The sequence below is a fragment of the Anguilla anguilla genome, chromosome 2 (genome assembly GCF_013347855.1).
Source record: "Anguilla anguilla isolate fAngAng1 chromosome 2, fAngAng1.pri, whole genome shotgun sequence".
In the NCBI taxonomy this organism is placed as follows: Eukaryota; Metazoa; Chordata; class Actinopteri; order Anguilliformes; family Anguillidae; genus Anguilla; species Anguilla anguilla.
Window position 1 is genome coordinate 41,047,121 of NC_049202.1, and position 27,915 is coordinate 41,075,035.

Here is a 27,915-nt window from a genome sequence, read left to right on the forward strand (position 1 = left end):
ATCTGGGTAATAATTTTCATTATTTCAATAAACTATTGAATTATCAACTTGTTTGTTAAGTATATTTTTGTATATTGTCGAGTTATGAGTACTTGAATCAGTAGTTCCTACATTGTGTATTAATTCAGAGCTGGGAAAATGTAACTGATGAAAAATATATAATAAAGTTTCAATTTAACCAGGCCCAACAAGCATCTGAATATACAACACTGTGTGATACAGGGATATGTGTAATAAGTACTTCCTATGATTTGATTACAAGCATAAAACACAGATGAAATTTAGATGTACCGTAACCTTATCTTGTATAAATGAACAATGCCTAGTTCATAATTTATTCTATATAATATTCAGACACTCAATGTCAATTCTTGGTTTTTATGAAGTGAAGATCATGCATATGCCCACAAGAACTAAGATGTTCTGAACCCATGGGTGTGGTGTCCTCCTTAAATATCTCTTGGTGGTAAAATATTCACGAGAAAACGATATCATTGTATAATATAAAATAAACAGAGACACAAAGAGAATAATGTGCTTTTTGGCATAATCCAGAAAGAGGAAATAGTAACCTACATAAGAGTGGCAAACTCCTGTAAAACCCTAGACATTTACGCCTGTTTTGAGTGTTTTAAGCAAATAAAATGCCACGTACATGTAAAATGGGTTGTCTTTCCTCGCATTTAATTTTATTTAAATCATTGTTATGTTGATATGTGCTAAATGAAGCATAGCTAAGGTTTGAAAACAAAAAAGTTGAGAGCATAAGACTATGCTATATGCGGAGTCAGATGCATCTGAAGAAAATGAGGGAGGGAGGGGACAGGGATGGAGAGGGAGTGGGACCCGGATGCTGATGTTGCTCGTATCGGATGAGAAGGAAGAGGAGAGAGAAAAGACCGATTACGGGAAGAAGCGGATACTGAAAGGCAGGAGGTCTTCGTTTTCGAGGGCCTCAATACAAACAGAACGATTTTCAGAGAAGCGCAATTAATAGTCTATAGGCTACCTTTTACAAGGATAACGCTGAATGAATGAACCCGGGACCGGCAAACGAGGATACGGGGAAAGAGAGAGAGAAGATGCTGTGATATGCACACAGACAGAGAAGGGAGGGAGAGAGGGAACAAGCGAGAGAGGGAGGGGGAGAGTACTATGCTAAAGATGCTTGTTTTACTAGAAACGCGTTTTTCCTCCACGAAACCAATTGACCGGGGCCTAGTTGAAGAAATACATTTCTGTACACCAGAAAGGAAGTTTATAAGGATTACATATTGACAAAGACTTATCGTGAGCAGACAGCGAAATAGAAAGCATAGTAGGCTATAGATACATGGTAGTTGTTTTGTCATAATAAAAGGGCAGATACAACCAGGATTCTGACCTGTGAAACGATACAGTGTGTATCGTTTGCACGATATTTAATAGTTTCTTTAAACGGTTGTTGATTCGATGCAGATTAAAAATAATGGGCATTGGTAAGCCGTGAGATAGAGAGCAGGGAGTGGGAAATGAGGTGATGGGAAGGGAGGGAGGCTTGAAGATACATCTGTAGACTAAAACAGCGTTTTTAAGTAGCTTATGGTGTTGATTTCTTATTTAAAACAAAACTGTATTTAAAATTCCGAGGCGGAGACGGACTGGGTTTGTGCGCGACACGCCGACGCGGTTGTGAGCGTAGGCTAGCCTATATTAATAATTCGAGATTCCAATATATTATCAACAATAATTATTATTTATTTCCTCGGACTTGTCGTAAAATATACTTGAATTGTGTTCTGTTTATCACACATTTATTACCAAACGTTTATACCTCTACCCTCTACCTCTCCCCGTTCCCTTCCTCCTTCTTTTCATTGCCCCCCTCATTCATTTAATCACCAAAACTATTATCTTACTGCTTACTGCTGATTTTCACCAACCGCAATATGATATAACATCGCAGATATCAATAAGAGCAAACATTTTCCGAGAATACTTGTTATAATTTCAATATTGGATATGAGAAGTGAAGGGTAGGCCACAAAATTGAAGAGTAGCCTGCTACTACAAGCCCATTCTCCGTCTCTCACTGTAGATTATTATTGTCTTCGATTTGTAATGTCTTTACGTTACCGTTTCGCGTACAAGACGGACAGTTATAAATTCCTTTTGAAAATACTGTAGTTAAGTTATATTACTGTAAAATTATTTACAAGCCTATTAACCATACACGTACAGTATGTCCAGTAAGGAAATATCAGGGAGTCAGTCGGCTCAGTATGTTGGGCCTTACCGGCTGGAGAAAACGCTGGGGAAAGGACAAACAGGTAAGAAGTGGTTGTTATTATTAACTAACTTATAGTATTGAAGTGAATTTAAGGTAGCCTAACAAGAAAAACCGCAAAAGGAAATGGTCTGAAAGCAAACAGATTTATATCGGACATTGTATTTTCAGATGATATTCATTTGCTATATTAAGCATTGCTGAAGCACTGATACATTTGTGACTTAAGTAAATTGACAATTTAAGATAGGAATGTATTCATGTGATTTAATAGTACACATTTTATAACATTCTAGTAGCATACACACTGTTTGTAATGCTGTGTCTGTCTGTGGGCGCAAGTTTGTATGAATGAATCGTTTTCTGCATTATGATGTAGTTAATCATTGCCACTCTGTGTGTGTATATGTGCATTTCTGTGTTTATGCCCTTTGTTGAAAGTATGTAGTTTTCAGTTTATAACTTGCTAACTGGGCATTTTTTATATACAACATGTGTATCTGTCTCTATTGACAAGATTATTAATAGGCCTGCTAAAATTGAGATTTTTAGTAATTCCAGAAGTTTTCTCTATGTCCAGTTTTGGAAGCAGATACGGTTGTATTTAGACAGTAGCCTTGCATTGCATTGATGGATGCTTTTGGAGTTATGAAGGCAGTATGCTTATTATATTTTGTCTGGCTAGTCACTAGGCCAGCGTGTGAATTCTTTGGTAGAGTGGCTAACATTTTGTCCCACATTCCAGAGTGGGACCAAATGTTATCTGTTAAGAGTTGAATTAACACTGGACATTTTACTGTAGGCTATAGCCAAAGGCAAATAAATATACCTGGTGAATCATGAACTCTCTGAGGGACCTGCTATGGGCAGCAGGACATTTTAAATGGTTAACAATCAGCACAAATATAAAAAGGTCACTGAAATAAATTTTGTGATTGCACTTGTATGGATCAAATGGCAGTATTTATTTTAGTCTTTTTGGCTGGACCGCAACAGCGGGGCCAGCCCTTCAAACGCGAATGCCTGTGACTGACTGAGTGACTGAGTGATGAAGTTCCACCATTGGTCGGCCGAAGAGGTCCAGCCCTATACTAGATTTTGACCTGGTCTTGTTTCCATTTTGTTGTATGAAGGAACATACAATGCATATTTAGCTAGCCCGAAGGCTTTCTGCAGCTTGCTCTTTCCACTCTGATCCTTTATCTCCCTTTATTACTTCCTGCCTCTCATCTAGGTTTGGTTAAGCTCGGAGTTCACTGTATCACAGGACAGAAGGTTGCTATCAAAATAGTCAACAGAGAGAAGCTATCTGAGTCTGTGCTTATGAAGGTAAGGGTTTTTTAAATATATTTAATATTATACACTTTATCATTCAGAGATTGACTGCCATGATATTCTGCTACTAATTGAGAGGAAAAGACCATATTAAATTACGTGAAATTCCTCTTGGTAATGTATCTGGGAAAGAAAAAATCAGAACACAAATTAAGATAATGTTATTTTTAATTAATTAAATAGTGTGTGGATCAGTTTGGCTTATGTCTGATTTGTTTTTTCCCCATGTATTACCTTATGCATAAATATGTTTTTTGCTCAAGATGTGCAACACTTCTTATTTGTTAGAATGTCTGCACCATTATAAATGTGTTTTATGTGCATTGGTTGTGATATTAATTGCTTCCCCCTGAAAGACTTGGTTTGCAGTCTGAGATATTTAATACATTCTTTCATTAGCTCAGTTATCTCTGGTGTCTTCAGAATTTGTGTCTCATGCAGCATTATCATTACTCTTGTTGATATTATCACTGTTGAGAGAAGTTGTCAGCATCTGCAGATGTCTTGCTAACTTTTTACTTTATAGAAGATATGAATTGGTCTGGATGAGGATTGACTGTAGCAGTTTCCTCACATTTACTGTTACCATATTACTGTATAGTACTTGCTTATAGCATTGGGTCATCCTTTTGATTACATTGGTTTGGCAATAATCAAAGTGGCCACAAAATGTATAAGAGATTGCTCTGGCAGCAGCACAGTCTTGATATGCTATCAGTAGCAACAGTAGGCCTTTGAGCACCGATAATGACTGTTATCTGCACAGGGATGGAATCTCTGCTTTAAAACAACCCATGGCCACATTTATGCCAGTAGCAGTTGTGGAATCACATGCAGCAGGCAGAGTGGTGGTCAGAGCACTGGAGCTGAGGTTCATGGGTTTGATTCCCAAGTGGAAAACTGCAGCTGTGACTCTGCAAAGTGTTTGTCTTCAGCTGTTGCTGTGAAAGACTCAGCTTTATGAATCACAGAACGTGACGGCGAGTAAATGAGATGATGCAATGCAGTAGCGTTAGTGTTCAGGAGAAACAGTTGCGGGAGGATGGAAGGAATACTAGCTGGGACCGTGCTGCAAATGAAGGTGGTTTGTTTTGTGATGGGATTCCTGAATTTCTTTTCCTTTTCTCCTTGTCTCGTTTTCTCTTCATTCCCCTCTCCCTCCCTTTCATGCTTCTTTTCCTGTTTAGGTGGAAAGGGAGATTGCTATTCTGAAGCTCATAGAACATCCGCATGTGCTGAAACTGCATGATGTATACGAGAATAACAAATACCTGTAAGTACGTTGCCAGTGCTTTACCAATGCCATTCAAATTGTCCTGACTGCCATTTTTGTCATTCCTGTGTTGTTAACTCTGGTGACTGTATACCAGTACCAACTCCTATTTGATCTCTGCTTGGGTCTTATTCTCAGGTTTTCTTTGGGCTTCTGAAAATGGGTTTATTTATGAATGAACGCGTTGTCACTGCTGTGACCTTTCTCTCCCCTGCCCCTCCCCTCAGGTACCTGGTGTTGGAGCATGTATCAGGAGGGGAGCTGTTTGACTACCTGGTGAAGAAAGGGAGGCTGACACCCAAAGAGGCCAGAAAGTTCTTCAGACAGATCATCTCAGCACTCGATTTCTGTCACAGTCACTCAATCTGGTAAGACATAGCGCATACATGGTCAAGTGCTCTCATTTTTGTATTGTTATTCAAAGAGGTAATTTGTTTACAAAGTGGATTGTCCCTATTCAGCAGAGCAAATATGTTATTGGACATCCTGAATGTGTTACTGATGTCTTGTTTTTCATAAAATGATCATTGCTTCATTTGGTTAAAAAAAACATGCTATTATTGGAAACTGACCCTAGTCAGACTATTTGAAGTGTTATGTCCTGTGTGTTGGACAATCAGTTTGACTTGCATTCTGGGAAAGATAATGTGACCCTTTGCAGTCTATGAGTGGGACCACTGGGGAGCATAAGACTTGGTTTTTGAAGTTGCATTCCGTTTGTTTAGCACTGGGTGCTGGTCGCGTCAGGTGCTTGCTTAATGACTCAGCCATTTATCAATGAAGTCAGTTCAATCAATAAAGTCAGTTGTACACAATTCTCTTGCCTTCGATTTAATCATTTTGTTTAGCACCATTTGTTTGACAGAAAGTGTACCCCATCATCTAGTAACAATCCTGGGTTTGCCAGTTCAGGTAGCCTTGCTGAATAGAGCATAAAAGCGTGAAGCATTGCTGAGGAAGGGAGGGATGCAGTTGGCAGGGCTGTCCCCATTTCATCATGCAAGAGCAAATCCTCTGCTTAATTGGGTGCCCGTTGTCTTCCTGTTCCAGTTCTGGATCTGTTTTACTCCTCTGACACAATAATATGAAGCTTATGTGGTGAACTGCATGCTCAGCTGCATATAACTGAATTGATGGAAATAATGACAGTAAAAGGACAGGCCTATGAAATCAATTGAGAATTACGAACTGGAAAAAAATAATTGGTGATAAAAATGAGTTGCAACACCCTGTATTTAATATAAACAATAAAACCAGTCGTTCAGTTCTCTGTGAAATGTTTAACATTTGATTTTTACCACTACTGTACTAATTATAGTGCTGCTTCCACTTCTATCATAGCTAATGTTAGTTTACATGCATAGTCAACATCACACACAGCTAGGACAAATCACATCACTAGCCGTGTAGCTATTGCATTGCCATAATATATTGAAAAGTTTCTGTGCAAATATTCATTTCTTGTCAGACGTAGGACTACTTGACATTTTGGATACAGCAATAGCCGTCTTCCAATCAGACTGTGTTCAGTGACACGGGTTGTGAGAGAACCTGGCAAACTCTTGCGTGGGTGGAGGTTTGATCGAGTGCAGTTAGCAAGGTGGTGTCATGCTGTGGGTTGGGACTACAGTCCTCCCTTGTGGACACCAGATGGGGATCTAAATGATCTATTGCCCCTTTAAGATCAACCTGTTTCTTTACAACATGAATATGTACTCAGCAAGGCATTTTAATTTTTCGATCTTGTGGCTAGGTTGCTAAAATCACAGGTGTCCATTTCTATCGATATATTGTTAGCTAGCTTGCTAAGTAGCTAGTTAGGCAGCTGGGAATCCCACATTCACAGGAGCAAACCAGTGTTATGTTACATTCATTTGCGTAACTTAGCATTAAAATTCAATTTGGTCCTGGGTGAAAAATGTCTCACAGTATGTTTTCTGTCATGGATAGCTAGCTAGCCATTGACTCCATTTGCTTCAAAACAGCAGATGTATGGTTGTAGCAAAATTGTACTGAAGCTGTCTTCATTGAATTGAGTGCATATGTGATGAGATGGGAGGCAACATAGCTTTACAGCATAGCACCACATACTTCATGGACACACTGTTGATGTAACTAATATATGTAATGTAAAATAACTGTTCTCCATCATACATTTCAGCTTCTGCTATCAAGTTGATCGTGATTTTTTTTTTGGAATAATGAGTATGCCGCTCTGGGGTTGAGTGTGCACCTCAGCTGTGACGTTGCGCAGAAATCTGCACGCAACTTTATATTTGATAGGATATGCAGGACCACATTCTGTATTATTTGGCTGCTTTGTCACCTGTATGCAAATTACGTGTCGCCCAGAGGGCATCCTACTGCAGAGCAGTGGCCTGATTCATGACACCTGTGACTTACCGTGGGCTGATGCCTTTGACCATGACAGCACAAAGTCAGGGAGGCCAATGAGAGCATATAAAAACACCTGAAATATGGGAGTTCTTCTCGGACGTTTGGAGCGGTAATGTTCATTGTAAAATGTGCGAAGGGGCATTAGCCTGGCACAGTACAACATGTGTGGAAGAGCACCTAAAGAGAAAGTGTCCCGGTGCAAATGCCAGCGGTGAGAGCTCTGTAAGATCATTTGATTAATGCTAATGGTGACGATTTTTTGCAGACAAAATTGCTATATCAGACGTAGCTAATGTTAGATCAGCAACGTTAAAAGCCACATGCTAACATCAATGTGGTTTCTGTGGTTGTTTTGCTCGCAAGTTATTTTTTTATGAATTTATTATTTATTATGTACAACGCATTTTTCAGAAATCTTGAACACAAGCTACCAGGAGTATATGTCTACATACAACATTGCATTAATTAATATTAACTGAATAGTATCAATTATTGCATTGCATTAATGAAGTATACATTCCTTTTCATTCTTGCATTTTGAATTATGCCATTTGGTGTAACTATAATGCTGCTTACAGCCCAAAAATGTCTGCTACTGTGTAACAATATAAGAACTGTGGCTAAACAGTAATCCTCTATTATTATTCATCATTCTTTTTCACATTCTTTTTTTTATAAATGATAAGTATCATTACTGTGATCACTCACCACCCACCACATTTTTTTTTACCACATCTGTTACCTCATCTGGCCCCTTATTTTTTTTCAACAGATTTTGCCAACCATCTGTCAGTCTTAGCATTTAGCTTAAAGGTTTCTGAGATCATAGATGCCTGTCTATGTCTGTCTTGTGAATGATGTCATATGCACAAGTTGTGCACAATGAAATGTGTCATGCAGTAGACTCTGAATGGCAGATCATGCGAAAGACAACAGAAAATACACATTGTTCGACATTTATGGATTTGGTTTGTAAAATGCAGGAAGATTTAACAAACCAAATCAATTGCTAAACCCTACACCCTGGCCAGATCTCTCCAGTCCACAGCCTCAAGGCAACTAGCTCTCCCGTTCCAGCATGGTTGCCTCTTCCAGTTATGATGCCTGTCTGTACTGAGCCCGCAGTGGAGGAGCAAACTTCCCGAGGTGGTCAGGACAATAGAATAATTGAGTCCGATGGCCCATCTCCTCAGACTGCACCATGCAAACGATGGTATTTTTATGGCTTTGGGTTAGATTGATTTTTTTATGGTTTTATATGTCTCTTCATAGGGCTTGTTAGGGGTGTAGTCTGTATATATTTAGAATTTGTACTTTGTTTCTTGGTTTGCACAATGAACTTGCAATGGTGCTTTAGTGAAGTTGCATCTTTACTCACTATCCTGGCACTGTTGTTAGCCAGGTCTGGCATTATTGCTCATATGCTCATAGTGAGAGAAGAGTTTTGGGTGTGACACATATGCTGATCCTCCTAGTTAGAGAAGAATTTTAGGTGTTACATGTATGCTGATCCTCCTAGTGAGAGAAGAGTTTTGGGTGTGTCACATGCTGATCCTCTTAGTGAGAGAAGAGTTTTGGGTGTGACACATATGCTGAACCTCCTAGTGAGAGAAGAGTTTTGGGTGTGTCACATGCTGATCCTCCTAGTGAGAGAAGAGTTTTAGGTGTTACATGTATGCTAATCCTCCTAGTGAGAGAAGAGTTTTGGGTGTGACGCATATGCTGATCCTCCTAGTGAGAGAAGAGTTTTGGGTGTGACACATATGCTGATCCTCCTAGTGAGAGAAGAGTTTTGGGTGTGTCACATGCTGATCCTCCTAGTGAGAGAAGAGTTTTGGGTGTGACACATATGCTGATCCTCCTAGTGAGAGAAGAGTTTTAGGTTTTACACATATGCTGATCCTCCTAGTGAGAGAAGAGTTTTAGGTGTTACACGTATGCTGATCCTCCTAGTGAGAGAAGAGTTTTGGGTGTGTTACATACTGATCCTCCTAGTGAGAGAAGAGTTTTGGGTGTGACACATATGCTGATCCTCCTAGTGAGAGAAGAGTTTTGGGTGTGATGCATATGCTGATCCTCCTAGTGAGAGAAGAGTTTTGGGTGTGTCACATGCTGAACCTCCTAGTGAGAGAAGTGTTTTGGGTGTGACACATATGCTGATCCTCCTAGTGAGAGAAGAGTTTTAGGTGTTACACGTATGCTGTTCCTCTTAGTGAGAGAAGAGTTTTGGGAGTGACACACATGCTGATCCTCCTAGTGAGAGAACAGTTTTTGGTGTGACACATATGCTGATCCTCCTAGTGAGAGAGGAACATTGAATGAGTCAAATGCATTCTCTGTTGTTGTCCACAGCCACAGGGACCTGAAGCCTGAGAACCTTCTGCTAGATGAGAAAAATAATATCCGAATTGCTGACTTCGGCATGGCCTCACTGCAGGTGGGAGACAGCCTTCTAGAGACCAGCTGTGGGTGAGTAGTGTTTGCGTGTGCATCACGTGTGTGTGTTGGTGCACTTTCTTGTTCATAAGAATTTTTCGAATCTGTGTGTTTTTGAATTTGAGTGACTTGAGTGAGTGTGTAGGTGTACTTGTGCATGTGTGTGTATGTATGTGCATGTGCAAGTGTACTTGTGAAACTGTTCATTTGTTTAGTTCCTGACATTCAAGATGAAGAAAGCTGTTGAAGTTATATGTTTATAATTATCAGGGCCATGAGTTTTTCGTGAACATGAGACCTGGAAAGCATTTGGTAAATGGTAAATAGACTGCATTTATATAGCGCTTTTATCCAAAGCGCTTTACAATTGATGCCTCTCATTCGCCAGAGCAGTTAGGGATTAGGTGTCTTGCTCAAGGACACTTCAACACGCCCAGTGCGGGGTTTGAACCGGCAACCCTCCAACTGCCAGACAATCGGTCTTACCTCCTGAGCTATGTCGCCCATTTAACCTGTATTTCAGTCATTATCCTCAAGGCATCACTGTAGCAACTGTAATTGCAGTGATTAGTGGTAAGGAGTCAAAAGAATGCAACTAATTATACAATTAAGAGCCAAATGAAGAACTTGTTGATGCGAAGGGTGCTAAACTAAGGGTGTTCTCTCTTGTCTGGGAAATGTCTGGTTTGCATGCAGGTCTTTGTTGTAGCCCAGCCTTGAAACAACTGGTTCAGGGAATCAGTCTTGATTGTAGACCACAATTGTGCCATTTAATTGATTAATTGAAATTATTAAGATACTGTAAGGTGCTGATTGCTTCACAAATGGCTTCAGAAAGTCCTGTATTGTCTTGGTGTTGGAGAATGGAACTATTGGTTAAATAAAACATTCAGGAAAACCTCACAAGCCTAATACGAGTTCTTTTTTGAGGTATGTATTTGAAATTGTGAGAACAAGGGACGTTTAATCAAGCCCATGTGCCTATTTACATACATGTGTTTTGTTTCAACCAATTTCAGATCCCCACACTATGCCTGTCCAGAAGTTATCAGAGTAAGTCGCATGACATAAATTGTGGATTTTACTTGTGAAATGTATTACAGTTACAGCTATATTTGAGATTATGTTTAGGTTGATTGTTTGCTCAAATGGTGCAGTTGAATTTAAAAAGCAAACTTTAGATTATGCAATGAGGGCCATGATTTTACATTACGTCGCATATTTAATCTTAAGCTACCTTTTTAGCGTAACGCATCAGAAAAATGCTTAAGGGTACAGTGGTGATGTCCTGTTGTACTTCTGCCCTGGTATCCAGTCTTCTATCCATACTGCCCAGCTACTTAGCGTACTACACAGCATGCATACTGCACATTATATGAGTTGTGGCTATTATACAGTGTCACACACCAGTGTGACACTCCGGGGAGGGGAGATGCGGCAGTACCAGGGAACACCGTTTCTGTCACATGGAGAGAGAGAGTGCACACACACAAACATGAAATAAAATAAACAAACCACTTCACCCTTCCCCCTCACGGGTTCGGGGCAAAAACATTAAACTAAAACAACAAGCTAAAATAACAAAGACAAAAGAAAGTAAAACAGAGCAGCAACTTTTCAGTTCGCCTGCTCTGTAGCTGACCCGCCTTCCCAGCCAGGTCCAGCTCCTCCAGCATCCCAGCTGAGGATTGCTTTTTTTTTTCCAGTGCTCAAAATAAAACAAAACGGAAATCATAACTGCACTCTCTGTGTTAGCTCCCGGTCTTGGCCCCGAACTGTGGAGAGCAGCAAACCTTTAAGCACCTGGGCTGATTAGCTAACGCAGCCCAGGTGCGTGTGCTCTCTCCACCAGCCAGCGCAGCCGAGACCAATCCGCCTCTCAGGCGGACCGACTGCCACATACAGGTATATCACCTTTTAGCAGGGGGTCAGCAACGTGACTGACAAGGCAGCTGTAATCACTACATTTGTGGCAATGATGGCCTGTGAGAAAGATACAGAGAGGCAGGGAACATTTAAACTGACAATTGTTTTCAACTGATAATTATATTATGTCAATTTCTCACTCCTTTTCCTGTTTACCGATCTTGTCAGAGAGCTGCCACTTCCCTTTTCCTTAATAATGTTAAGAGTTTTAGCATTGTAGACCCACTGCCCTCTACTGGCATTTATTTCTGAGTGTTTAATCCATCGAGCGCTTGGGTTCCTGATGTTGAATGGAGAAGTGGGTCGTTGGCCGTGGCTGTGCCGTGGCCCGCCGCGCGTGACCGGTGCGTACACTTCTCACTGCAGGGTGAGAAGTATGACGGCAGGAGGGCTGACGTGTGGAGCTGTGGGGTCATCCTCTTTGCGCTGCTGGTGGTGAGGAATCCTTTCTGCCCTCCGTGTGATCTGTCTGCCTGCATCTCACTGTATCCTCCAATGGCTGTCTACCTGCCGGTGTTTTGTAGCCATTTCCTATAATGACTCTGTGTCTCGTTTTCGTACGGTGACTACATTCCAACTTTGTATACATTTTCATTAGCCAGTCTGCTAAATTCTCTTTCACACAATCCCTGTCCACATTTCTGTCTCCATCTCTGTCGTGATATCTCCCACTGCATCGGTACAAATTGCCCACTGCGTGTCTTTACTCTCCCGCTTCTCCGCACCCCTCTCCCATCCCCGATCTCCCTGTCCTCTCTCCACAGGGTGCTCTGCCCTTTGACCATGACAACCTACGGCAGCTGCTGGAGAAGGTGAAGAGCGGAGTGTTCCACATGCCCCACTTCATTCCTCCCGACTGCCAGGCCCTGCTCAGGGGAATGATCGAAGTCAACCCAGACAAGAGGCTCACAGTGCGTCCCCACAAGCACCGATACACCGAAATAGTTACACACCCAGGGGGACTGGCACACAGTTACACTTACACGCACAGGGATGTGCTGACACACTAATACACTGACACACAAACGGGGACACTGACACACTGAGGGACACTGAGACTGTAATACATTGACAGACTGGAGAACATGCTAACACATGAAAACACTGACACTGAGGAAAACATGTAGACATTAATACACTCACCTACAAAGGAACACACAGACACAGGGAATAATTCACTGATCAACACAGTCACTACTTTGCAGGCTGACTAACATTGTGAGGTAGAGACTGTCTGATTAATAATGTTCTGTTGAGATGGGTGCATTTTTACTGTGACAGTTCACTAAGGCACACATAACTAATGCCTTTTCACAGTAACTGTTTGATGTGCACTGAAAACCGCAGTGACAGGCGCATGTACACAAACAGAAGAGTTACATTGGTGCCTCATGTATCTGCCTTCATATAAAATGTAACTTTTCTGTCAGTGTCGGCGTTTGCACAAATTACAACCTGTACCATGTATCTGTCAGTGGCATCTCTGTGCATACAGACTGTGTTAATACCTCTGTCTGCCCTTCCTTTCCCACAGCTTGAAGCAATACAAAAGCACACCTGGTATCAGTAAGTCAATCTTTCACCTGTATATTTTACTCAGCACATTGCACATTACAGCAGTTAATTTGCCTGCCAACAATATGTATATATCCATGAGCTCTCACTACAAGGTGTGTTGTCAGTCAGTAATATCTCTCTCTCTCTCTCTGTCTCTCTCTCACTCACTTTCTCTTTCCCCCCCACTCACTTTCAGGGGGGGTAGGAACGAGCCCTGTCCTGAACAGCCGCCCCCCAGGAGGGTGTGTGTGCGCCGCATACTGTCCCTGACGGAGCTGGACCCTGACGTGCTGGACAGCATGCACTCTCTGGGCTGCTTCAGAGACAGAGGAAAACTCACACGGGACCTGCAGTGTGAAGAGTGAGTGCTCGCTCTCATTCTCTCTCTTTAGTGCTCAGGGTCCTTTTTCATGTTTCAGTGTTTATGCATTTGAAAGTTGACATGCTGGTATGTTGTATGATATATGATGACTTTCAAAAGTAATTTCTCTTCTATGTTTTAATGTAAATGACAGTTGCCTGATTTGAAAGTTGTGACACGCTGGCCTATTGTATCATATATGGTGTGTTAAAATAAACTAGAACAGAACAGTCAACTGGTGAATTCCATGTCTGACAACATATAACCGCAAAAATCACGTTGTTTGTTATAGCAACTCAGAGGTGACGTAATTGTAACAGCGGTTACATTTATACCGACAGGGACATCATGTTTTTGGTCACCTAGCAAACAATTTCTGCTAAAATTGATTCAGAAAACCATACTAAACTTTCAAGGACAGATGACTGTTTAAAATGATGTATGATTTGATTTATTGTAAATAAAATTAATGCCTTATATCCAAAAATTAACTTCTGGAACAGATTTTTACCGCGCTCAAAAACAACAAAAAAAAAAGAACACAGCTTTCCCACAAAGGTGGTCAAATTGCTCCATTCTTTTGGCACTTGGTAGAGGACTGAATTGCATGTGTACACCCTGAAATGGCTACTGTAGTAGCAGTGTACCAAAGTTATTTACCGTGTTATATTTATGATGTGTTACATTTATACTGACTCTCCTCTATATAGAGGAGCAATTGAAGAATGCAAAACACATTGAATCGACATTGTTACAAAAATGCCTCTGAGAAAAGGTATCAAATCTGGAATTTTTAATATAAAAATATTAAGGATTAAGGTTTTTTAAATATTGCACAATGGGAATATGATATCGCAAACAGGACACTAATTGTGCCGTGGACTGAGTGCATTGTCTCACTCCTACTAATTACTGTGGTCAACATGGAAGTTAATTAAAAATCTAAAGAAGCATAAAAACTAAAGGCACAAAAATATAATCTTCCTATGTTTGTCTCAACCTCTAGCATCATTCTAGCTGATGTTTTCTAAGGTGGCAGCCATTGCATGCAGTTGGCATTCAAATGTTGTTTCACATTAAATGAGCTCTTTTGAAATAGGGTTAAATGTACTTGCTAATGGAAGTCAATGATTTACTATTGGGTGGTTTTGTAGCTACAGCAGTTCTTTAATAACCGTTCCCTGAACCAGTGAGAATGTGTACTGCCCTTAATATACAAGAGTTCAGCGGCCCTTATTACAAAATAGCAGACATGATGAGTGTTCCACAGCTGAAATTAAACAGTGCCTGGCCATTCCCCATACTCCAAAGAATATGAGAGGGGAGGCGGCAGCACTCTAAAATGTATCACAAAAGGATTTCCCCTTGGGTTCAGAAAAAAATGAAATCATTAGACCATGTTAATCCAAGCGGATGTGTTTTGACTAAATATAAGCTTTCGTCTGAGCAAACGCGTACCACCCTGGCTTAGAATGAAATAGCACCTGTATCTGTCGCTAAATTCTCTGTCTGAAAAAGCACACAGCACAACCATTTCGAAATTATTAAGGAGCTCTCTCAAGTGGTTGAAACAGAAATACATTTCAGATGTACAACTCAATTGCTATTATGTTTTATAGATTTTTGTCGCTAATGTTTCTTCAGAAACACGGTACCATTTTCCGAATAGTCATTTTAAGGAAAACAAATGTGAGAGAAAACAATTTCAATTTTTCATTCAACAAAGTAATAACAACTAGAATATCTGGACACATCTGCCTGTAGTCAGCCTGGATTTGACATATTGATTAGCTGGTCTGAAATTAAGCTGCGAAGATGACTTCCAGCCCTGGCTGAACTTTATTTGGGCTTAAGGTAAGCACTGTCGTACAAAAAGCACAGTCATATTTACTACATGTGCACCAGGAAAGCAACACGGCCTGAGACGAGTCTACTTTCTGCTATTGCTGCATTAATTTTACTGACAAAATCCTGGTTTTTTTAGTTTGTCTAGTGTCACAGACAAAAATGCCCATTATATTTTAAGGGTCATCCTCTTCTTCTTTACATTTTGGCTCTTGGCGAAAAAGTCAGATGCAAGGTATCAGATGTAGCATGTGAACATACTGTGTGCGGAACACTTTTTGACGGTATGTCATAAATGCACATGCAAATTTGTGTTAACATGAATGACAGGAAATACTTAAGAGACCATCACAGGACTTGGCTTTTAGCTGACTTTATTTGTAAGAAAATATGGATGGGATGATATTTTTAAATAAAAGTAGGGAAGTCAAACAAGTTTCTCTGTCTCTTGCAGAGACAACCAGGAGAAGATGATCTACTACCTCCTCCTGGATCGGAAAGAGCGGTACCCCAGCTGTGAGGATGAAGACCTGCCCCCCAGAAACGACATAGGTGAGGGGCAGCCCCTGGCTCTGTGTCTCTGACTCTCTCTGTCAGTTGGCCTTTCTTCCAGCCTTGATGACCATCATATAAAAAGGACTGGTTGGGCCTTGGTTTTGTGTCATCGACTGCATGTAACATTTATATTCCCATTGAACAGGTCTGAGACCCCCGTGTTACCAACAACCAGCCTTTAAACAAAACTTTCTTTGATTAATCATGGTTATGTAATGTGGAGGTACATGCAGCAGGACAGGGTTTGATGAAAATGGCGGTGGGTCCGCTCCTGGCCGCAGACTTTCCTGACGCCGTCTCTCCACATATCAGCAGACCCTCCGCGGAAGCGGGTGGACTCCCCGATGCTGACCCGGCACGGCCGCTGCCGTCCGGAGCGGAAGAGCCTGGAGGTGCTGAGCGTCACGGAGCAGGGCTCTCCCACGCCTCCCCGCCGGGCTCTGGACACTGCAGCACACAGCCAAAGGTCAGAGAGAGAGAGAGAGAGAGGCTGCTGCATGGCAGGCACGATGAGCTGAGTGAACGAGAGTATGCCGCACAGCAAACACTCTCTCAGGTTTAACTTCCCCCTCTGCCTCTCTCCCAGGTCTCGCTCAGTTAGCGGAGCTTCCACTGGACTTTCCTCCAGTCCCCTCAGCAGTCCCAGGGTAGGTTACTATTGGCTTTTACGTGTGCGCAAAACCAGGCTACAGGTGACTTGTGCTTTTTCTTAAGAATAGACAGATCCACTGTACGCATGCACTAATGTTTTAACATAAACATAGTTGTTACAGTTATACTAGATGCCAGTGTTAATGTTAAGCATATGTTCTTCTTTAATCAGATAATTGTTCTATTTCAATATAAGACTATAAATATGTGATTTGCAATGTTTAAAATGACACAAAAGGCACATGCCTTTTGTATTAATAATGATGAATGGATGTTTTAAGTACACATAATAAGCCACATTTATGCAGTTTTCTTCTGTCTGGATTGTTCTGATGTGTTGTGATTACTGTTCTTTGAGAATGCTCATTACACCCATACTGTCCCATTCTGAGTCATTACACATGCCAAATCCCACCCCTCACATTCTGAGCTCTTTCAGTTGGCCTCTGTTCTTTTACAATGCTGGATGATTCCTATGATGATTCCACTCATACATGTTTCATGCTACCTATTTAAAGACTTGCATTCAGTTAAGGGAACATTCTGTCATGTAACTCTTGGCTTCTTGATATCACTTCTTGGTAGTGTCACACTGATTACCACAGTTGCCATAGGTATGCAGTTGTCAAAATAAAATTAGCAAATGAGAACCAAAATCCGAATGAACCAAATTAACAGTTTTCAACTCTTGTCTCCATTGGGAATGAATGTGTGATTGGGTACATTCAGTTCAGCATTTATCAGAGAACAAAAGAAAGGCCAAAACAGGACCCGTTGGATAAAGTAGGGCAGTATCCAGATTCAGGCTCATGCAATGAGCGGAATGAAAAGATAATCTGCAAAGAATGTAATTCAGTAATCTGGTCCTGTGGAGAGGATAAGCGGGGAGATGCACAGTGCCCTCTTGTTAAATCACACATCATGGATAATGTTATTCACCTCTGTGGGGTGAAGCTGGGCTTTGTCTCTGTCAGAAGGAGGTTACCCAGCCACAGTCTCTCACAGGGAACCTGAACGTACTATACCTGTAACCTCTGAACTAACACACTGCGAGAAAAGAAGCTGGGAACAGGCATGTGTGTTATGTCTAGTGTACAGTACCAGGGTTTTTAGACAAGATCTTAAGGAAATCAAACGAAAATCTCCAGTCTTTGCGTGATCGCTTTGCACACCCTCCTCTGGCAGTCGTTTAACATGAGACTGTCAGAGTCTCCCAATCCAGTTTTAAGCCAGTCTGTGACTGGTGCAAAAATATCAAATTGATTTGATTTTATCATCTTTAGGCTTTAGGCATGGCTTATTTAGTGTGTGACACCCTGTGACCATAGCCTTTGACTACAGATGTAGTGTGAGCATTCCTAGGATGGAAATACCAGTGATGTTTATAAGAGACAGTCATTAAATATGACATGCTCTCTGTTGTTTAGATTCTGTTAGCATTTTTTAAAGTAATGTAATGTACACAAGACATAAGATAAAAAAAAATATTCATGATGAAACTGCAAGCATGGGAAAAATACTGTAAGCTGTCTGGCCTTACTGGGAATTGTATAACTTGAAGGGGTGACATACAGTAGACTTCTTCTTCTTTTATACAAAACCTAGTCAATTACTGTAAATAAAAAGCACACACGAATGACGATATAATCATTGATCCAGTGGTGGCTTCCATATGTTTAATTTTTCATAAGACTGATGCTCTGCAGTCATAATTCATTACTCACGTCCATTCCTCTTTCCATTTCTCCATTTATCTTCCCTCTCCTCTTCCATCCCCCTCTTCCCCACCCTATCAGAGCCCCGTCTTCACTTTCAGCCAATCAGAAGTCACTTCTGCCACCACCACCCAGTCTAAGGACCCTAAACCTGGAAGTGCTACCACTCCTCGGGCAGCCCAGCGAGCACCCGACCAAAAAACCCAAACTCTACCTTCTAAAGCCGCCTCTGATCGCCCTCACCTTCAGTCCATGAAGTCTCTCCCGCTCCACAACCCTCCGCCCCCATCCCCCTCGCCCCTTCTCTCCCCCATCCCTCGCTTTTTCTTCTTCCCTGCTCCTTCCGTTCTCAAGTCAGTCACCAAAACTATCTATCCTAACTCTGCCCATCCTAACACTCTGTCACAGGTCACTCCCCAGGGCTCTCCGCTGCCCACCCCACTTGGTACCCCTGTCCACCACCCCCAGCATCCCCCTCCTACCCCTCCTTCTTCTTCCTCCTCCTCGTCCTCTTCACGGGCAGAGGGCGGGGGAGTGGGCGTGGGCTCCCTCTCCCTGACTCCACCCTCCAGTCCTGGGGGTGGTGGAGGCATGGCGGCCAGTAGCTCCGCCCACTGGAGGACCCGCCTCAACTCCTTCAAGAACAACCTGCTGGGCTCTCCACGATTCCATCGACGCAAGCTACAGGGTGAGAAAACTGAACTTTCAGGGAGGGAGAGCTTTGTTATGGAAAATGTTCTTTTATTCAGTCTCTTATGTGGGCTGGGAAGGTTTGGTATGATTTGATGGAGACATTTTGACTGCAATGAAATATTGATAATATTTTAGTCCACAAATACTGTACTGTTTGTAGAGAGAATTGCATTTTTGGTCACGACTTTCATAGTTTGCAGAGGGACTGCTGTAAATGTTACATATGTTGGACTACTCTATAAGAAATGGGTACTGTTTAGATGTTGCAGGTGGGTCTGGCTCTGTTTTGCTTTTCACATGCTGTGTCAGTGTTCAGTGTAATGTGTGAAAATGTGAGAACGGTATTAGCTCACCATCTCCTTCTCCCTGTCAGTCCCAACATCAGAGGACATGTCCAGCCTGACGCCAGAGTCCAGTCCTGAGTGAGTACTATGAGCATACACAATAGATATGACAAATGTTACAACAATGGCAGAACTGATTATGAGCACGTACCTGTCCTCTTTCCCTCTGTTTCCCTCAGACTGGCGAAGAGGTCCTGGTTTGGGAACTTCATCAGTCTGGAGAAGGAGGAGCAGATCTTTGTGGTGATCAGAGACAAGCCCCTGAGCTCCATTAAAGCTGACATCGTCCACGCGTTCCTCTCAGTGAGTATATCTGCCACTTTCTGTCCATCGTCATCTGTCGCTCTAGCTCTGCTCTTTCTTACTGCTTGAAGCTGTATTAATATATATGTGGTATATTTGGTATATAATGTGTTTCTGATTGATAAGCAAGCAGCATCTTGCTTCACAAACATATTTGGGAAGCATGCAGGGTGGAAGGGTAAGCAAGCAGCATCTGAACCCCCCCAGTACGTGGGGGGGGGGGGGGGGGGGCGGGGGCGGGGGGTTCAGATGCTGCTTGCTTACCCTTCCACCCTTCATGTTTCCCAAATATGTTTGTGAAGTTTACCTGATTTGCTACAATGATATTTCCACACACATTATCTGTTCTATTTTTGGGCTGTGGTTAACACCACTTAAGGGTCTGAACTTAGGTTAGATGTGGGGTCAAGTAAACATTGCGGCAAGAAGGTTATTCCCAGTGAGAAATTGAAAAGAAGCTTAGGATTTCCAGGTGCAGTATTCAGGACACACTCAGAAGGGTCCAGCTAATGGGCAGAAATGTTAACAGGAGAAGACCAGGAAGACCACACAAGATATCTGTGTGCTAGACAACACAAATGTCTTGTGTTGTCTAGCAAGAGAGACCATCGTAAAACTGCACAACTAAAGGAAGAACCTAATGCAACTAGAGAGTTCAATGCAACCAGTTCCCCTGACTACAGTGAAATGGCAACTACAATCTGCTGTTCTAAAAGGATGTGTATCTGAGAAAAAGCCCTTGCTATGTGCTGTTAACAAGATGAAAAGACTCAAGTGGGCCAAGCACTGTCAACATTGGACCAAAAAGTTTGGGAAACGGCAGATACACATCCTTTTAGAAGACCACACATAACCAGATGGTCTCTTCCACAATAACATTTCCTCATTTTGCCATTGCTGTCTTATGAGTGTAGTATTACCAAGTTGTAAGTTTACACAGCATGCGTGTTTCCAGTGTGTACAGTGGGCCTGAGTCACTGCGGGGTAATTATGCTGCAGGATCTCAAACCTTATTTACCTCTCTTTCTTTGTCTCTCTGTTTCAGATTCCTTCCCTCAGTCACAGTGTCATCTCCCAGACCAGTTTCAGGGCAGAGTACAAATCCTCTGGTGGTCCCTCCGTCTTCCAAAAACCTGTCAAGTTCCAAGTGGACATAGCCTTCTCTGAGGGAGAGAGGGAGCGAGAGAGAGAGAGGGCAGAGAGGGAGGGCAAGAGGGAGACGGGCATCTACAGTGTGACTTTCACCCTCATATCAGGTATAGAGAGAGAGAGAGAGAGAGATGTGTGATGGCTGGGTGAATGGCTTGCTGCATATGCTAAAAATAGCTAGGATAGCATGGTATTAAAAAGTAGGCCTGGGAATAGCACACAATGGCAGCTCATTTTGATCGGTCCTATCTTATTTTACCTCTCTCTCTGTCACTGCCTCTCTATGAGTTTTACTTTTGCTTCCAGTATGTGTGTGTGTGTGTGTGTGTGCGCATGCTTGCACCTTACCTTCTGTCTCTCTCTGCAGGTCCCAGTCGCAGGTTTAAGAGAGTGGTGGAGACCATTCAAGCCCAGCTGCTGAGCACTCACGACCAACCTTCTGTGCAGGCGCTTGCTGGTGAGTCCACACATTAGTCATGCTTGTGCTGTGCAGCATCTCTCTCTCTCTCTCTCTCTCTCTCTCTCTCTCTTTCTGCTCCCTATTTCTAACTCTGTACTCCCTCGTCTCTCTCTAATTCTCCCTCCCTCTCCTCCCCCCTTTCTTTTTCCTCATCAGATGAAAAAAATGGGCAGCTGTCTTCTCGGCCACCTGGCACCCCAACCCGCCAGAACTCACGTCGCTCAGAGGGTGGAGGGGACAGGGGCGAGTGGGGCGAGCGAGGGGACGGAGGGGGAATAGGAGGAAGCGGAGGTGCATTACAGCGCAGAGGGTCTGGTAAAGACAAGACAAGACTCCTGTCCTCCAATGGAACGCAGTCTCAACCCTGAGAAAACCGCAACAACCAGTCAGTACTGTAGCGGGTCACAATTTCACCCTAAACAACACTGAAAGTGAGACAAAAATGATCAAAGTGAAAATTCTTCAGTAAATTCAAAAGTAACCCATAATTCCCCAATGACAAAATAATGCTTTTTATTTCAACAAAACATGATGGTCTATTGGTCACTGTAAACATTTTCATCCCTCAAAGGAAAGAAAACCAATAACATAAATACAGAAATTTGATGATGGCATTGCAACGCTATTCTTAATGAGAAACCATAACCTCTGGAAAGTTAAAATATGATACAATCAATGATGTTCAATGTAGTCTTAGAACTACCGTGGAGGAAAAAGGAAAACTGTATGACAGAAGGATCCAAACCAGAAGGTCTCAGTGAAAGAACCCACTGGAAACAGGAGAGAGAAACCACCCCAAAGATTACAGAAATGATGTGAAAACAAAGAATGACGAAGGGGCAAAAAATCTAACTGAAAAGAAAATTCCAGCCATGGAAAAGGTTTAAAGTAGAAATTGTAATTTTTTTTCCATTGTACCAAGCAATGGACTGAAACACCATTGGCTAAAGCTATTGTCACCACACTTGAATCTTACAATTCTCAGAGGAAGAATCTTGAAAGCCCTGTAACATGTTGGAAAATGGGAAGAACAGATCAGAAGTTACAACAAATGGAAAAGCTTACAATTACAATGGTGAGATCAAGAGGATCTGGAGCTTACCTCAGTTATTTTTCTCTCATGATAGAATCATTGGTATTTTAGTGAAGAACCAAACATGATTTTGGAAACTTGTGGTGATATTGCCAGTGGTGATATCTCATCAAAAAGATTATCATATCATCAGACCTTTAGTTTATGAGGGGCAATTATCCCTTCAGCTAATTTAAATAATTCTTAATATTTGTTGTCAGTTTTTAAATAGAGACCAAGCATAAGCTAGTCAGTCAGAGTCAGATAGCAATACTACACATTGATACAATGACCTTCTTTCAAAGAATGGAATAAGTAAGTGTGCAGGAAAATTAAATTGAGTAACTAATTTGAACCAAGTCAAACTATGAGGTCCGAATGAGTGAAGTAGTTCCAACAAAGCAAAGAGAGCGGCAGATCAGACAAAAAATACTGAATGTTAAGGAACAATTTGTCCTTTATATCCAAAATCCAAGACTGAAATGCCTGAAGGTGAGGTCAGTACAATGAAATCAAGGAGGGTCTAAAAATTGTGGGAACCTGTATACAATTGAACAAGCTACAAAGCTTAGAGGTGTTGAATCTTAGCTAGTGTCTCTGCAAGTAAAAATCAGATGCAAGCTCAAAACTCTCTTGACCTACGATAGTGATCAGTCTCCCCAATGTTACTGAATCAACCAGCGGAGCATGATTTTCAGTGAACCATTCAACCTGAAGCTTGAAAAAAGGACAGAAAACATGACAAATGTGAAGAATAAGGAAACCTTGAGCGTTCAGTGATGGAATTGTGGTGCTCACGCAAAAAATAATGGAAATTTAATCTGGAGACAGTGACTCTTCATAATAGAAATACACACAAAAAAACTGCACGTTTAAAAAAGAGAAGGTTCAAAATGAAATTCAACACCCTTTTCTGTTGACTTTCATTGTGATTGTGAAAGCAAAGAAATTTAATGAGTTTCCGAATGAACGATCAAAAAAATCTAACCAAGTGAATGTCTAAAACTGTTACACTTTTATTTATTTATTTATTTATTTATTTATTTATTTATTTATTTATTTATTTATTTATTTACTTATTCATTTATTTAATGCTTTCTTTTATTTATTTATGTTAGAGAGGAGGATGGAAGAAGAAAGATAATTGAATTCAGTAAGCTGAACAAATGGAAGAATAACTAGAAAAGTAGCCTCGGGAATGAGGCGCAATCTGTAACAGAGGCCACTGGTAGTGAATGCTTAATTGGAAATCACCGTCAGAATGGAAGATAAAACTGCCAGTGAAAACAGAGTGAAGGAAAACGGATAGCCACATTTAAAATCTTTTCAAAACAACAAAAGTTGTCAGTCTTTTTCAGATTTCAGTCCTTAGTTTCACTCAATCATTTATTTTCCTTCACATTAAAATAAACTTTGAAAATGAATCTAAATAAGAATGAGAAATTCTGGGAAAAAATAATTCTAAATGGTAACAGAAAAGAATACTGGAAGATATTCAGAACAAACAGATGGACTACTATTGTAGTACTGTTACCGATTGTTACAAGAAAAAAAGTCCAGAAGTATGGATATGAATAACTGAGTGATTTTCAGATTTTTTCACATATTTACGCAGTATTCTTACATTGACGTAATATGATGATTCCACAGTCAACTATGGACATTTTCTCATGAAACGGGACTCAAAACTGGAATGCACTGTCCTCATCAGAACTGTACACAGGAGAACAAAGTAGCTATCTTCCATCTGCCCCTCAGCCCCCCCCCAACCGCCCACCTACCCCCCCCCCCCCACTACCGCACACGCACATGCACGCAAACAACCCACAATGCCATTTGACCAACGCTTCAACATGCAAAAATGACACTAAAAGCAGAGGCTTCATTCTAGTTTCTCTTCTGTCTCTTATGTATCCTGTGCATTGGGCTTCCTTGTCAACAGTACTGTACCATAATGTATCCAGTACATACAAACAAATGGGCACCATTTTTGTTTGACGTCAGTTGGTGATTGCATGCACTTTAAGGGAGACTGGCCAGATAATTTAGTTATTATAGTCATCATGGCATGTTGCTGCAAGCTGTGGTGCTGAAAAATATTCTACACTGTACCATGGTGAATGTTTTATTGCATGCTTATGGGTGTATCACCTGTCAAAACTATCAACAAAAGCAAAACAAAATGCTTTCACTGTAGAATATATACATGTATATGATATATATATATATATATATATATATACATACATATACATACATATATATACACACATACACACACACCTTAATATTAATATTAGAATTATCTTGAATTTCTTTTTGTTTTGCAGGATTAACAAACACGCCTACATGGCATTTATATTATATTTAGAATACAAAATAAGGCCTACACATCAGCAGCTGATTTCTGTTGCCTAGCTTGCATCTAGTGTGATACCATTACCTTTATGGATGTTATATTCAGTTATGTTGTACTCATTATATACTCATTTATGGCAGTATATCTCAGTTTTCTTAAAAAAGAAAGAAAAATAATTCACGTGAAGTGCACTAAAGTACTGGAATGTGTACATTATACACTATTAAGTAAAAATGAATCTGCTGCTGAATGAAAGTTGACATGTTTGTTACTTGTCAAAAATAATGAAGAACATGTTCAGGAACATAATGTATGTAAAAGGTCTCTGCTTCCCCTAATTTTGCTAATGGACCAAGACATAAGTAGACACTGTGTATATGTTTTTTTGTATATGACGCTGTACTCCATAATTTTATATCTGTAATCAAACAATGTAATGACGTGTGCACATTCTCCGCTTTTGTTTAATTATCCACTTTGGTTTCCCTATGTGGAAATTAGAGCACTTTTTATACATAGCCCCCCTCCCCCCCACATTTCAGGACACCATAATGCTTGGGACATAATAATGTTATGTACATTAAAGTAATCATGTTTAATACTGTGTACTCTTCAGCATATGAAACAGATGTTCAGTTGGATTGAGATCAGGTAAATGACTTGGCCAGTCAAGAATTTTCCAGTTTTTGACTTTTAATAACTCCTTTGTTGTTTTAGCAGTGTGTTTGAGATCATTGTCTTGCTGTAAGTTGAATTTCCTCCCTATGAGTTTTGAGGCATTTACCTTGAACTTGCGCTGATAAGACGCTTGAGTACACTTCAGAAGCTGCTGCTATCAGCATTTGATGAAGACATTAATGAAGACCAGTTAATGTCTTCATTAATGAAGTGAGCCAGTACCTGTGTAGTTGTACATACCTGAACCAGAACACCCCTGCCACCAGATGGGGGGGGGGGGTGCTGTGGATCTCGGGCAGTTCCTTCTGGCCTCCACACTTCGCTTCCTGAGTGTTTCTGACCTGTTGGATGGGTGTTTGGGGTTTTTTCTTCATTATGGTGAGAATTCTTTGGGAATCAATTGTAGAGGTCGTACTGAGCTCACCGGAGCTCTCTTTCTTCTTAATGCTGCTCCAATAGTTGATTTTGGTAAACCTAAGGTTTGGCCTATGTCTCCAGCTGTTTTTTCTTCTTATTTCTCAGTAATGGCCTTGACTTTCATTGGCACAATTCTGATTCTCATGTTGACAAATGCCAATTACAGACTCCAGAGGTAATTGAAAACCTAGAATCAAGACTAGGTACTGAGAGCTGTCTTATACCTGTACTTAGGAAGCAATTAAACACACCTGACTAATCAGAAATACCTGTGAACCCATTTGTTCCAAAAGTTATGGTGCTCTGATATTGGGGGTGTTTGTATAAAAAGTGCTGTAATGTCTACATGGTGAAACCAAAATGTACAAAAATAGCATTTAATTAAAGCTGTGCAAAATAATCTGCATTTTAACCATGTGATTTGTTTGAATCCAAATATTAAATTGTGGAGTACAGAGCCAAATCAAGAAAAAAATATCTTTATCTCAAACATTATGGAGCTCATTATATATAAGTCAGGTATGCCTTCCAGTGTCCAACCAGTGATGTGTGTGTGTGTGTGTGTGTGTATGGGGTAATGTGTTTGTATGTATATGCATGCATATGCAGTTTCATGAGATACATTTTTGAGGTAAGTATATGATAGTGGATAGGGGTTGTCAAAAGAGAGGAAGGTTGAAGATGGAGAAACTAGAATGACACCCTTTGGAGCACTCTGTATAATGAGTGTAAATATTAATGAAGATAATCAACATGCTGGCCATCCACTGGGCCATTCAAAATGGACCCCCCCCCCACCACCACCACCACCACCACTTTTCCTCACTCAGCACCTCATCCTGCCTCCAATCTTCAGTGCCCTACCATGTCCCTACTGGTTATATACACCTGTCTTCTCACTCTCTGCTGCTTTTAGATAAACGCTCTCTCAATACTCAACTGTCCATTCACTGTATACAGCAAATATAAAATCATATGTTGAGTCTCCAGCTTCACTGTATTCACATTCTGATTACTTTTATCATTATTGATGATTCCAATTAAGATTGTAAACTGTATTCTTATTTCCCCCATGCACAGTAGAACAAGGTTTTCCTATTAAAATTGAAAAAAACAACAACAATGAAAAATGTTTTAAAAAAGAAATGTCTGTATTATATTATAAAGATAAAGTGCACTATTATTATTACTATTATTGCCTGTGATTAAAAATGAATAATAATGACAACAATTATGGTCATAAGTGAAAAATAAATATCACATTATTATGATTATATTAATAAACTTTAAAAAGGATGAACTCATTGAGGTATTCTTTTTTAGGTTTACTCACCCAGATTGTATTTTCTTTCTGTAATTTGTCATAGACTGGCATGTCTGATAGTGTCTACTGGCGTGCCTACCATTATGACACAATACCAATGCAGTTTTAAATTTCATTATCACAAGAATGTGACACCTATCTGCACTTATTCATCAGTTGGTCCTCCATGTGACGCTCAACAGCTGAACAGTTGGGTGGGTATGTCTCCGGAAGTTGGAGGAGGCAGAGCATGCGACAAGATGAAAATGTTTTCTTACAAGTCAAAAGAAAAAGGTGCCTACAAGCCGTAATCAGAATGTACATTCGGGGAATGGAGATGATTGAGACCATAAAATTTTAGTTTTAAATATTTTTCTCCCTTTTTCCCCAGTTCATCAAAGCTCATTGCTGCACTCTCTGTTAGCCATTTGGAAATGCACAGCCAGAGCATCTTATCGCACCACAGTTCACAAGATGGGCTCACACCTCATGAATGTGTTGCCATTCAATATTGCATTGCACATACATGCAGCAGACGGTCCAATATTTTTTTTACACACACTTTCAAAAGGAAAGTTTTAAAGCAATATGCAACAAGAATATGTGTTAGGGCTGAATAGTATGCCCTGGGATTCTAGATCGATACAGAGATGGTTCACTTATGTTCTAACATTTAAAGTTACATTCCACACTTCATTCTCATTCTGGGCTTTTTACTTAAATGGAGAAACTACTTTACATTACATTACGGGCATTTAGCAGACGGGCATTTATCCAGAGAGATTTCCACAACACAGCAGTTACATTGCATCCATGTACA

At 40.8% G+C, this 27,915-nt stretch overlaps 1 protein-coding gene across 5 annotated transcripts; it reads left to right on the forward strand.

The window, feature by feature from the left end:
• The first annotated feature begins 768 nt into the window (after positions 1-768).
• Positions 769-27,092, forward strand: LOC118220890 (serine/threonine-protein kinase BRSK2-like). Of its 5 annotated transcripts, none has more exons than XM_035405305.1 (19): positions 769-2,309; positions 3,501-3,595; positions 4,789-4,874; positions 5,102-5,242; positions 9,624-9,740; positions 10,727-10,760; positions 12,000-12,068; positions 12,398-12,544; positions 13,168-13,199; positions 13,387-13,551; positions 15,851-15,948; positions 16,267-16,417; positions 16,538-16,598; positions 18,399-19,005; positions 19,384-19,432; positions 19,534-19,657; positions 20,703-20,913; positions 21,174-21,263; positions 21,423-27,092. In XM_035405305.1, exons 1-19 carry the CDS (start codon positions 2,222-2,224, stop codon positions 21,632-21,634), a joined length of 2,577 nt encoding a protein of 858 aa, XP_035261196.1. In that variant the 5' UTR covers positions 769-2,221; the 3' UTR covers positions 21,635-27,092. The 5 variants fall into 5 exon arrangements, with proteins under 5 accessions (XP_035261196.1, XP_035261195.1, XP_035261199.1 ...); XM_035405304.1 differs by having other exon boundaries at positions 815-2,309; positions 16,264-16,417; XM_035405307.1 differs by having other exon boundaries at positions 818-2,309; positions 18,726-19,005.
• Positions 27,093-27,915: the final 823 nt, after the last annotated feature.